This window comes from Magnolia sinica, chromosome 4, assembly GCF_029962835.1.
Source record: "Magnolia sinica isolate HGM2019 chromosome 4, MsV1, whole genome shotgun sequence".
Lineage (NCBI taxonomy): Eukaryota > Viridiplantae > Streptophyta > Magnoliopsida > Magnoliales > Magnoliaceae > Magnolia > Magnolia sinica.
The window spans coordinates 2,041,374-2,054,496 of NC_080576.1; the positions used below are offsets into that span (position 1 = coordinate 2,041,374).

Genomic DNA, 13,123 nt, shown 5'->3' on the forward strand with positions numbered 1-13,123 from the left:
GTAATAATGTATTAGAGACTTTTTTTAGTAGGGATTAAAAGTCTATGAATCAGCCAGTTATAATGTCAGTTCAGTTGCAATTTTTGGTCTATGGCCAATGTAAAGTGGGCTCATAATTTGGACAGTTTAAATTGAATTGCATTTGTGCCAGGTGGACTATTCACAGATTGTGAGATGAGATTATCAAACGGGATTCATGCAATAGTCAATATTCGAGTGGGTCCCGTGGTCTGATCACCCAATCAAAGGGAATAACAACCCTTGCAATGATAACATTGGAATGTGGGTTGCATGGAAACTTGGTGGAAAGGGATTGGGTTGGATGTATCTGTGATATCATTGGCCTTATTCCAAAATGTTCTTGATATTTGATGGGCCTCGCTATGATGGATGACACGGTGAGCCTTGCCTTTGTGATGAGTGGATCTCACCTCACCTATGTACTGTATGTGTCTCAGACACTGTATCCAGTGAAAATCTTGCAGCACGTGATTGCTACACTGGCCCACCTTGCAAACATTTTATAATTGTTGGTCAGCATGTAATTGATCATAAAGAGGATTGTTCAAAATCAGGCATGTCTACTCAATAGGTGGGTCATGCTCATATGTGGATTTCCCACCGTTATTCAATTTATCTTAACCGTTTATCATTGACGCATCGTGCGCCTTATGATCGTACCAGCCTAACTATTGATAAAAGGCATCCAGGCCATCTTCACAGATGGGCTCCTCTAACGAACGGATCCACCTCTCACACGCGTGCCAAGACTGCGGGTATGCATTTTTAAATCTTCTTTGCGCGAATATCCTTAGCGGGGCTCGTCTGTCGACGTGGAGAATTCGCGCCTCGCTTTCTTCGAGAAACGAACACAACCTAACCGCTCCTTGCATTTCACGTCCCCCACGGGCCACGGCGCACATTTCTGCCAGATTCGCGCGCATGGAGGCTTGCTGGACAAGATGCTCTCCGAGGAATCTCTTCAGAGGCGCCAGGCCTGTCAATCCGAAGCTCCGAACGTCGATTCTTCGATCTTCCATGGCCACTCGAACGGGTAACGAAATCATTCGGAGCCTTCCCATTTCTATTTGTCTTCGGTAATTTCCGGTTTTCTTGAGTCTTCGCTATTTAGCTCATTGGGTTCATTTAACCCATCCGCAGCTAGCTCTGTGTTCTTTCTGCTCCGCCGGCGCACGTTAGCAGAGTCCGGGGAGACAGTGTAACGTGCGCCGGGCACCACCTCCGGCCTAAAGGGCTGTGCCGTACAGCTTGGGCGTTGAGCTTGGTCATGCCATGCTTTTCTTTTTCCATGGTCAGCGAGCACATAGCTTCGGTGCACTCTAGCAGAACACAGTAAGGAAAATCTAATGTGAGCCGCCCCATGTCCTTTGTAGTTGGAGCCTTTGAAAGGAAGGCGTATGATGCACTGCTGTTGGATGCTGGAGGAACGCTTCTGCAATTGGCCAACCCTGTTGAAGAGACGTACGCTGCGATCGGTAGAAAATATGGTTAGCAGTAGCAGAGTCAAGACCTTATTTCTCTTTAACTTATATTTATTTCATGTCTATAAGAATTCACATACTCTGTAGACAAGTTAGTTTATATATGTAAATGTCAGTCAGTTGCATCCATTTGGATTTTGGCTGCGTTTGGATGCATTGGATGCATAATCGAATTGAGCTACGAACATTCAATTTCATAAAGTGAGAAGGCAAAAATTAGTGATCTTTTCAACTATTCATAATGAAGTAGTCAATTCATAGAAAACATAAAGAATCAATAACTCCAATGGATAATGAATAGATAACAGCAAGGAGGTCAATCAGGAGGCAGTCCCATTCTTTATGTAGAAAGATTATGGGATTCAAATCTCGGTTTCAGTCCTTGGGATGATTCAAAGCCCAAACGAGGCTGACATGCAAGTTGGGAAAAACCAGCTCAGCTGTTTCAAGACCGAAATTGAGTCAACACAGTTTCATCCAATATTTGATTCCATGAGCGAGTTGTTCTTAACACAATGAATTCTTCCATTTTATGCCCATCAAAATTCATACAATATTACTGTGAATAAGTTTTATTGACCTTCATATATGGAACTTGGATTGCCCTCTTAAGTATGAAATCTAGTCGCATAAATGGGAATTCAATAAACTGATTGATGATTGTCTGGTCATAAAAGAAACAGACAAATCAACACTTAAGTATAGTTAGATTAATCTGTTTTTTTTTTTTTTTTTTAATCTAGTTGTTTAAATTTCCGTACTCAAACTTGGATCGTGGAGTTGTATCTAACTTAACCACATTATGTTGTTTCTGTTTTTCTCACTCTAAACAGGGTTGAAGGCAACTAGCAGTGAGATAAAGCAAGGATTTAGAAGAGCCTTTGCAGCCCCTTGGCCTCAAAAGCTTCGTTACCAGGTCTGTTGTTTCTGTAGCGTCTCTCACCTATCAACAATATGAAATGCCATTCATCTGAGATGGATGAAAAAGCTTTTGACCTTTTGATGAATGATTAGAAATGGGTAGTTTAGAATTGCATCAGTCTGATTCCATGTCCTTTATTTTCTAAGCTTCATTTATTCATGACCAATTCCCCAGCCAATGTTACCGTTAAAGGGAAAAAAATAAAATAAAATACGGAGACATCATGTATTTTTTACTGACTAGTTGGTCCTTGGTATTTTTTACTACAGCGGCATAATGCTATCAGTGAACTAGATATAACACAGATACCCAAAAAAGATATGCAAAACAAGACGACTGGAACCAAGAAGACCACTATCTCCTATCTAAAATTAACAATTGATTCTTATTAACACCGTCGGCTAATCTGTCTGCCCCTAATTAGTTCATGAGAGCACATGGGTGTGAGACACTGACCTGGGAGAGCATTTATCCAAAGCTTCCTCTAAGCTTAGCAATGCCCCAAGGGAAACAATCATATTTGATCCATCTAATCTCATTACTTGAGTCCCCTTCAATGATCAGAGGATAAAGATTATGATTAACAGCTAGTCCGATCACTTGAACAAGAGCAGCTGCTTCCCTCCATTTTGCTCACTTTTCAAGCTAAAAATTAAGATAGAGCCACCTAAATGCCTATCCTTGAGGAATTTTTCCCTCTTTCCAAAATAAAAATCCAAGGGCACTTAAATGTCTTTCTTTAAGTTAAGCTAAAAATCAATTCGATGGCCATCTAAATGCTTATTGTTGAGCATTCGCCGCACTTTTCAAGCTAAAAATCCAAGCGAGGGTGCCTAAATGCTTATCCTTCAGGCATTTTGCTCGCTTTTGAAGCTAAAAATCCAGGTAAGGTCACGTAAATGCCTATTCTCGAAGCATTTGCCCACTTTTAAAGAGAAAAAATAAAATAAAAATCATGTAATGGGCTCCCAAACGCCCATCCTTGAGGCATTTTCCCACTTTGCAAGATAAAAGTGGAGATAATGGCACCTAAATGCCTATCCTTAAGTCATTTGTCCACTTTTCAACCTAAAAATCCAAATAAGGGTGTCTAAATGCCCATCCTAGAGGCATTTTGCCTGCTTTTAAAGCTAAAATGCATGTAAGTGCACCTACATGCCCATCCTTAAGGCATTTTGCACTTTTCAAGTTAAAAAATCGATGCGAGGTCGCTAAATGCCCACCTTGTGGTGTTTTGCCTACTTTTCAAGATAAAAATCATGGTAAAGCCACAGGCTATTCTTGAGGCATTTTGCTCTCTATTCAAGTTAAAATTTTTGGCAAGGGCATGTAAATGCCTCTCCTTGAGGCATTTAACCCGCTTTTCAGGATAAAAAATTTATGTAAGGGAACTTAAGTGCCCATCCTTGATGAAAATGTCCCATCTTTTCAAGATAAAAATCATGTAAGAGAAGCTAAATGCATTTCCTTGATGCATTTTCGTCGCTTTTCAGGCTAAAAATCAACATGCTGGCTTGTAAATTTGTATCCTTGTGGCATATTCCCACTTTTCAAGGTAAAAATTGGAGTAAATGCACCTAAATGCCTATCCAAGAGGCATTTTCCTGCTCTTAAAGCTAAAAATAAATGTAATGGCACCTAAATGCCCATCCTTGAGGCATTTTGCCCTCAGTTTCAAATTTAAAAAATCCATGTAAGGTCACCTAAATGCCACTCTTTAGGCATTTTACCCACTGTTCAAGCTAAAAACAAAGGGAAAAGCCACCTAAATGCCTGTCTTTAAAGCATTTTGCCCACTTTTTAAGATAAAAATCCATGTAAGGGCACCCAAATGCCCATCCTTCAGGCATTTTGCCCAAAATTTCAAGATAAAAATCATATAAGGGCACCCACTTTCTAGCACCTTTGGCAGTGGAAACTCTATTTGTTTATCTATTTACATATTTAGTTGTTGGTTTGTTGCCTTGTGGCAGGGAGATGGGCGGGCATTTTGGAGACTGGTTGTCTCTGAAGCTACTGGTTGTGAAAATAGTGACTATTTTGAGGAAGTATATGAGGTAAACTTGCGGTATCCCTCTGCTGTTTAAATATGTTGTTCCTCAATGTTAAAAGGAAATGTTATGTGCCAGTCTCAATTAAGGGCATCCATTCCATTTTCATGTGTGGTTGCATCCTATGTAATCCCAAAGTGTTCCTTTGCCCCTCATCGTTTGTTGGTTGCAAATAATATTTTTCAATTTGATGGGATCTTGTAGTCACAGAACAAACTGATTGTGCAAGTTTCATACTCAATCTTACGCGCAAAAACTTCACGGTGCTGTGTTGTGGATGATCATCTTGCAGTTTCCCTTCATGAAGCTGCAATGTTGTTTTAATTTCACAGACTCGGTATGCCTAGGTAAAATGTTTGTGACTGGTTTTGATGCTTGCTTCTTGAAGCACTTTGCAAATGGTGATGCGTGGAGTCTTCCCAGTGGAGCTTATGAAACTATATGCCATCTCAAAGATTCTGGAGGTCATATTTACCTAGTATTTTTCTTCTTTTTCTGTACTGATGATTGTCATTGTATAGAGGCCTGATGTGTGAATGGTTTTCAGAGCTTTGCTAAGTCCACACATCTGCAATAAAGCTCATGTGCACACCACACATGTGCCAGCACGGTATGATAGGTACGACATCCAATCCATCCACCAGAACAGCACCACTATATTGATACCCAAGCCCAAGAATCAGGTCAAGCCACTGGTCACGTGGGCGACAATTTGCAAAACAAATGTATGGCTCTGAAAAACTTGGCTTAAAATTTTCTAACTCACCCGTTTCCAGTATTGGGGCCTACAAGCTGATTGTAGCAGATCTATTTTTGGGAAAACATTTACAAGGTCAGACCAACCTGATGGATGGATTGGATCTCACACCTGTGTGCCATGCTGGCACATATGTGGCATGTGCCCGAGCTTCATTGCACTTGTGTGTGCGCTTAGAAAGCTCTGGTTTTCATTCGATTAAATTTTCCAGTACAGTTAAATTGGCCGTTGTCTCCAATTTTGACACACGCTTGCAGAAGTTATTGAAGGACCTCAATGTTGCTGATCTGTAAGTGCTGAAATTGTGTTCCATGTTTCTTATTCATCCATTTTATTATGATTACTTGTTATTTTTCTTTTCCAAGCTTATTTGGTCTGCTAGCATTTCTAGCTTTTCTCCTTGCAAGCTTTATTGCAACTGTCCTGCACATGAAAGTTTTAGAGATAGGTACTTGTATAATTCACTGAAATGGTTTTGCTGAACTAATCATAATTTTTAATCTTTAACGAAAGATGGTTAATGAAGGATGCATGAGTTGTGATGTGTTGGCTCCTCATACGTCCTTTAGCTATGAAGTGACATTCCGTTCACATAAAAATCATCTGGAGATTGTTGCAGATGGCCCAGGTGACATGCTTCAAGCAAGCTGGTTTCTTTTCCTATTCAATGATCCAAAACAACAAATAGTATAAAAATAGCATGAAGAACCCAAAAAAAAAAGAGGAAGCAAAATGAATAATGCCGTTAATTACTCCAGGGTTTTGTATTTTATTTTTTTTATTTTTTATTTTTTTTTGTTTGTGGGGGGGGGTTTTTTTTTTTTATACACTGGCACTGTCTCTCAGTGTCAGTTTGTCCATTTCATAACCAGGTCCACACATTCTTTCTCTTGTCATTGAGCTGTAACATGTCTACTCTCCATGATTTTAAAATCTATTTTATGAGAAGGTTTTACTTCCTGGTTTCTTTTAGGTTTGATGCCATTATCATATCAGCAGAGGTCGGGTATGAAAAGCCGGCCCCTGAAATCTTCAGAGCTGCTCTAGGTATGGAAGCAAACTTATTGTATTTACAAAAGAGATGTTTCTATATACTGTTTGCACTTGATATATCTGCTAACCCTAAAACTTGTATTTAGATAAATATATGCTCTCTTGTGAATGAGTTGAGACCGAACTCGCCCTAGGTATTTTTCAATTGATCAATGTATCTTTATTTCCAAAATTTGTGATATGCTTGAAGTTCCCTAGAGCCTCAGCTTCTTCTTGGGTACCAGAGATACAGAATTGTCCTGCAATAAACGATTTATTCACTATGGATTGCTATACATTTTTTTTTCAAAGGCAACAATTTATTAAAAGAAAAGGATCATTATAAGAGATATAAAGAGGGCCCAATAGCAAGTTACCTAATTTTTTTACAACCTTCCCAAACGTTTTGCTTTCCAATAAATCAACCTCTTGTCACTACTCTAGTGAGTCTATCATCACTCTAGCAAGTTTGTCGGTCACCTCCTTCTCTCTCCTTTAGCAAGTCTATCGGCCACCTCATTAGTGGTCAACCAGTAAGATCGTGGGTGATTTACTGTCTAAGAAATTGTTTTAGAACCTAGACCAGACCTAGACCCATTTTTGTCAGTAGTTCAAAATGAAATAGTCCAACTGCTGTTCTGCCTGGTCCAACCGGTGATATCTACTTAGGTAAAACTAAGAAATGGTTAGGATCGTAATTTCCTAATGATGATTGACAATGTCATCGGTTCAACTCTACCAATTCCACTGACTTTTTATATATCTAGATTTGTAGGAGTGTGTCTATATACACACCTAACTTAAGAGTTTCACAATTATATGTGCTTGCCCCTTCTAAGAAGACAAGTGCACATTTATTTGGAATTACCTCATTCATACGAGTGCATTTTGTAGTTGATATGGTATTGGAGCTTGGTTTTGAGCCTTTCTTGTTCTCAGAGTGCCCCCTCTATTATTGGAGTCCATCCAGTTTTGAGCCTCTCCGGTTCCAGGGTGCCTCTTACGTACATATTGGAGCCTATTCGGCTCCTAGGGTACTGCAGTGAGGTTGTCCAGCTCTAATCAAGAACCCTCGTTGGATGTAGCCACTCCTGGCCTTGCGGCTCCTATGAGGTTCCACTGAGGGATTACTACTTTTTTTTATATAGGTAAGTTGACTTGAACCTGAGACCTCAATGTTGAAACACACCCTGTTTAAAATTGAGCTATGGGTTCGAATTCATCGATGCATCACTAATTTCTCCAAATGCCATGTGATTTTGGGTGTTCTTTTAGCAAACAACGTCACTATCCTCTAGGCCTGACTGCCCTATCTCAAGGTGTTCTGCAGAGCACACTCATTACCATATGCTTTTAAGCAAGCAAGATTTGATTCACTACCCTCTAGGATCGATGACCCTTTAAAGTTTTTGAGTCTCATTGGACACCCTAAGCAGTGTGACTGCTACCCTTTAGGCCTGTGATTGTCACTGCCCTTCCAGTAGGCTTGAGATTTGACAACTTTTATAGACTGCCGGAGTGCAAGATGCTACCCTTGTGGCCCTACAGCCTAATGCATCTCTACCATTCTTCCAGCACAGCTCTATATGCCCACATACTGGCACCTGCATCACACTTTGCACTTAGGCAAGTTGTATCCTATGCATCTCTTAGTAGAGCCTCATCCACATAGAGCACGTGAGCCTAGTTCCATATCCTTCATCATCATGAAGCATGTGACACACCCCAAGTGGTACCTTGCAGTGGCGTGACAGTTTTTGGGGAACTTCCTCATTTGTGTAGTCCTCACTATCCTAGCATGGCCTTGTAGAATCTTGTGTCTCATTGGGCCACTTCACTTGGGCCATTGCAGTAGGACCCATGAGTGCAGCCACATGTCACAATCTCATACATTGGCATATACATGTCACAATCTTTAGGTGCCACATGTTAGGCAAAGATTGGTTGTTTTGTGACCACCTCCCCACCTCTTATAAAAGGGCCCAGTTGTCTTCATTGTAAGGGGATAAGCGAGGATAGAAAAAGGAGCAAAAGAGGAAAGGAAGGACCAAGAAAGGACCAAGAAAGGACTAAATCTTTGTGATAACTTCCAGCTCCTTGCTGGCTTCTCCCACAACTTTGGGTAGTTCAGCATCCCGATGCCTACATTCATTTTACTCAGGGGATTAAGTGTTGCCTACTTGCAGACAGTATCCGTTGGCTTTTGTTTTATTTTCTCTCTCTTTATTCTTCAGAGGGCTTGTAGCCAAGGCCCTACATGCCTTTGCATCCACCATTGTTTCTTGTTGTGTATTTTCAAAGGCCAATTGAGCCGCGTTCATTTGGCCCTTGCAGGTTTAGGTGTGCATGTAGAAGCAGAAAGCCCACTGCGAAGAATAATCTGTCCCCCAAAATTTCTTATATATCTAAATTCTTTAAGAAAGGTAGTTGACCAGTTTGCCTGCTTGGTCCAATACCTAACCTCAACACCAAGCTGAACTGGGCGTCTGAATGGTTCCTTTCTCAAAACAGACCTTTCAGTGACCCTAGTTGCTATATGACCTGGTTCCAGTCCAAACCAGTTTGACTTTGACCATCCGGCCTGGTTCAGCCTTTATAGCACTGGTCTAATCTTTCCATTTGGTGATGTAGATATCACAACAAAAAATAGAAACTGGAGTCAATATTGATTAAGGCCTAAGTTCATGTTGTCTTGAAACATCATGGGTTAGTGCTCGATCAGGTTCTTGACAAAAAATGCTCATGATGTCATCTGATTTTATTTTTTGCGCGGTGAGACAAGTTATTTTTTCTTAGCAAGTCCCCATCCAATACTTAGTTCTTGATCCATGCTGTATTGCATTAAAATTGAAAAAGTATTGGGTAAACCAACTTGGGTAGATACTCGGTCATGTACATGCTTGATGTAGCCAGGATCGAGGACCAAGAGCATAAAGAGTTAACCCCAAAGTCAAATCAGTCCTGCATGAAGATCAACATGCCAGTGGGCTGTCGATCATATCCTCATTCACTGCCCCTTCGTCTATCCAATTTGGGCCGAGTTATGTTCTCACTTTAGTGTCAGCTAGTGCTTTCCTTCTTCTGCGGATCTCCTCCTCAAGGCCTGGCATGGAGTTCGGTTTGACAAAGGCAGAACTCGTTTGTGGAGAATGGTGATCCTTGCCGTGTGGTGGGCGGTGTGGAATGAGAGGAATGGCAGATGCTTTTGGGACATCGCTCTTTCCTCTTCCGTGGTGGCTTCTAAGGCTAAGGGTTTCATTGTTGAATGGGCGGCCTTGGCGCCTGCTTTGAAGGGTTATGATTTTCTTTTTCTAGGCGTTTAGCTCGGTTGCCACCTTGGCAATCCGTTCCCCCACCTTCTCTTCTTTTGCATCTTTCCTCTTTTAATGCAATCGTGATTTCTCAAAAAAAAAAAAACAAACATGCCAGTGGGCTATAAATGTTATTATTTGTTATTTTTGTGTTTTCATATACATGGGTTAGTTAGGGGTTATTAGGCTTCCCTAGTGTTCAAGTTAGGGTTTGCTTAATGGTTAGATTAGCTTGAGGTTGAATTAAACCAATCTCTTTAAATAAATTGTATTATTTATTTCTTTTCTTTTTTCACTTTTTGTCAATTTATTTCTTTTTGTGGGTGGGTTTCTCAGAGAGAGAGAGAGAGAGAGATTATCACAAATTCGTACTATCTATAGCATGTGGATTGTAGCCATCCGTCTACAAATTGGTACTATCTATAGCATGTGGATTGTAGCCATCTGTCTTTTGTTTCGTTATTCCTCTTGTGAATACTTTATCATTGATACCAGCCCTGGTTTTTTACCAACTTACCAACGAATAAACACCTATAAACATATTTCTACTACTTGCATGCAGCAGAAACCTTGAAACCAGAAAATTAGATTTTGCTCAGTTGTATTGGATTTGTACCGTAGTAATTTAGTTCATGAATTCACTAAAATGTTGTTAGTCTGGCAAATTCTTCGTAAAATATCCATTGACACTCCCTTTAAATCTTTTCTAATTATGCTATAACTGAAAATGTTCGTCAATTCTGTAGATCAAATTAGAGTGGTGGCAGAAAAGGCAGTACATGTTGGGGATGATGAAAAGGCTGATAAGATGGGGGCAAATGCCGTTGGGATCGATTGCTGGTGAGTATTTGTTTTTGTGTTACATGTTATGTCTATGTGGAACTATATTTCTTAATTATTCCTGGGCAAGACTTGTGCCTCGCCGCCTTGTCTGACATTTGCATCCTATCTCTGAGGGAGGAGATCTTCAAACAGTAGTAAAAAAGGACAATGCAGTTTTTTTCGCAAATCAGAAGCCCTTTTTATACCTGCGTTGCCCAATATCGGATCAGAGTTAGGGGCGCAACATGGGCTGGTTGAGTTGGGTTGAGGGTTAACCCGAGCCCAACCCACAATCTGACCCGCCCCAAATTCAACCCGAGATGCCCAATCTAAACCCCACCCGAAGTCCTCTATACTTGACCCGACCTGACCCAACCCGACCCGATTTGCTCAACCCAAACCCAACTCGAGGACCTTGACAACCTGATCCAATCTCGGGTTGGTTCACCCGAACCCAAGTTGCAGCCCTAATTGGAATCCACTCAATAGGGAATGATCATGGTCTCGAAAAATAGTCGCAAAAAAGCATAAGGGCTTCTTAAGTCTCGAAAAATAGGAGCAAAAAAGGACAAGGGCTTCTTTCTATTAAAAGATGTTTTGCTATCAGTCTTCTTTTTTTTTTTTTTTGGATGAAATGTGAAGAAAAAAGCAAAATTCATCTTGTTTTCCTCTTCCTTTTGATGCTTCAATAATCATTTAGAAGAAGAAATCCATCTTATTCTTCTTTTCTTTTCTTTTCTTTTTTTTTTTTTTGCTCATGATGGTTGAAGATGAAAATTTTCTTTCATTTGATCATTCATCAATAATTATTCCATAGAAAAATAATCACAACCCTTGATTCCTATATCTGATTGAAGGTAAATGTTCTTCCATATCTTTGCTTTTGTTTCATTGCAGCCCTATATGCCATATATAAAGTTAACTGCATAATTTAAATGTTTCGCAGGTAAAACAAATCTATGCCTTTCAAAAAGTAAAATAGAAAACAAGATCAATTGTCCTTTCTTTTTCTTGTATGGTTTTTACCACATCTTTTGAATGAATGCACTCATATTTTTAGCTACCCGTCAAAATGCATGTTCTTTCTTCTTCTTCTTTTTCTTCTTCTTTTTTCTTTTTTAACTTTGCTTTAAACTTGTAGCATACAAGTCAGATAACTACTTGTGATAGAAGCATCGATTGCCCCCTGAACCGTTAAAGATATTATGTCCGTGTTGTAAAAGGCAGCGTCATGACTTTTGTGTGGCCTTCAGTAGATTATGATTTTGATTGATGATGATGGTGTGGTTTTTGTTATGAACGTGCACTTTACCATCTGAGTTGTAGGTTGTGGGGATCAGATGTAAAGACATTTGCAGAGATACGTGATCGCATTCTCACTTCAGATCCGTTGATTGGAAGAATATGATTCTCACATCAGCTTAAATTTTCGACTTTGGGATATTGAGTTCAATCCAAGATTACCTACCGAAAGTAAGACTGAATTTTTATCTTTGTTCAATTTGTTTTTGTTTATGAGGAAGATACAGAAATCTCTCCCAACCGAACATCTAAAATTATGGTATCGAATGTTCCTTGAATGTGATTGATCGATACCCACTTCTTTTATTTGTCTCAAGGCAAGACTAATTTTTGCATTCTCAATATTATTTGAAGCAGTCAGTCTGTGGAGCATAGTCTGAAAATTACACACTGAAGGATCCCAACTGTTAAATAGGTGGCCATCAAATGTATAGCTTAAAAAAATTAGTCCATGCCAACATTTGGTTCAGTTGTCCTCCAATGGGTGAAATGGAGAAACAGGATTTCTGCAAAGGCAACTGTTTCCTGAACGCTTCTACTCTTGAAAAGCAGCCAGGCATCATTCATGGTGTTTATCTCTGTGGTAATCCTCAAGATCTACTAGGGTTTTCAGTTCTGAAAAGCAGGGCGAATGGTCCGGATTACCACATGGTATATTGTGTCCCACTGAAAACAGATTTGTGATGTTCTTTGTCATCATCAAAGCCTTATCCCAACTAATTAGGGTCGGCTAATGATATATGACCCAAAGATTTTGTTGTCATAATAACAATCACAGCCACTTGGTTTGTGTTAAGAAACTAACCAGTATGCCAAAAGCCCCAAGACTGATGGACGCCTCTAACTAGGCTCTTTAAACCATTGGGATCATAACATTCCACCAAGCTCACGCCGGCCCACTCTATGGCGGCATTCACCCTGGCCCCTTTTCCAGTTAGCCCTTTCTAGGGCATGGCAGCTATACTGTAGTTGTTCAAGCAGCCCATTCCATGTCATGGCGACTTTCACTCTTGTCTAGGTTATCCTTTCCACTGGTCACACCTCACCTAATTAGCTTTAATACCACTGTCAAGAACCTATCCAATAGGTAAAAAACCCGAGGCTGATGGAACACATCAAACTAGGCTCATTAAACCATTGGAATCGTAACCGTTTATGGCATACAAATAAACATCTGAAAGGAAGGAAGATACATCAAGGATCCATATTGAACCAAGGGAAGTGCTTGGATGAGCAGTTAAGATGTGAAAATTTGGGAGTTTGAACGCTCTCATTGCCTGTCTCAAGACCAGATAAGGATTTCATCGAGTTGCCAGTTGGTGTAGCTGACATCAGTTGGGATAAAGTTCAGATGATGAGGAGGATGATGGTGCTTCTTACGTTAGACAATGGAAGGATGCTTTGGACTACCTAGTGAAAATACC

General features: G+C 40.1%; 1 protein-coding gene across 4 annotated transcripts; it reads left to right on the forward strand.

Moving 5' to 3' along the window:
• Positions 1 to 833: 833 nt before the first annotated feature.
• On the forward strand, positions 834 to 12,015 carry LOC131242122 (uncharacterized). Of its 4 annotated transcripts, none has more exons than XM_058240552.1 (9): positions 846 to 1,054; positions 1,395 to 1,508; positions 2,336 to 2,418; positions 4,398 to 4,481; positions 4,864 to 4,939; positions 5,449 to 5,521; positions 6,206 to 6,279; positions 10,322 to 10,415; positions 11,344 to 11,715. In XM_058240552.1, exons 1-9 carry the CDS (start codon positions 943 to 945, stop codon positions 11,345 to 11,347), a joined length of 714 nt encoding a protein of 237 aa, XP_058096535.1. In that variant the 5' UTR covers positions 846 to 942; the 3' UTR covers positions 11,348 to 11,715. The 4 variants fall into 4 exon arrangements, with proteins under 4 accessions (XP_058096534.1, XP_058096536.1, XP_058096535.1 ...); XM_058240550.1 differs by lacking the exon at positions 11,344 to 11,715 and adding an exon at positions 11,724 to 12,015 and having other exon boundaries at positions 850 to 1,054; XM_058240551.1 differs by lacking the exons at positions 10,322 to 10,415; positions 11,344 to 11,715 and adding an exon at positions 9,174 to 9,609 and having other exon boundaries at positions 834 to 1,054.
• Positions 12,016 to 13,123: the final 1,108 nt, after the last annotated feature.

Excerpts from the sequence above, each read along its gene's own strand:
- LOC131242122 (XM_058240550.1), top strand. The coding sequence starts at position 943 with ATGGAGGCTTGCTGGACAAGATGCTCTCCGAGGAATCTCTTCAGAGGC. Across the intron at positions 1,055-1,394 it reads TTCCATGGCCACTCGAACGG|TTGGAGCCTTTGAAAGGAAG; the intron begins GTAACGAAATCA and ends TGTCCTTTGTAG. Across the intron at positions 5,522-6,205 it reads GACCTCAATGTTGCTGATCT|GTTTGATGCCATTATCATAT; the intron begins GTAAGTGCTGAA and ends GGTTTCTTTTAG.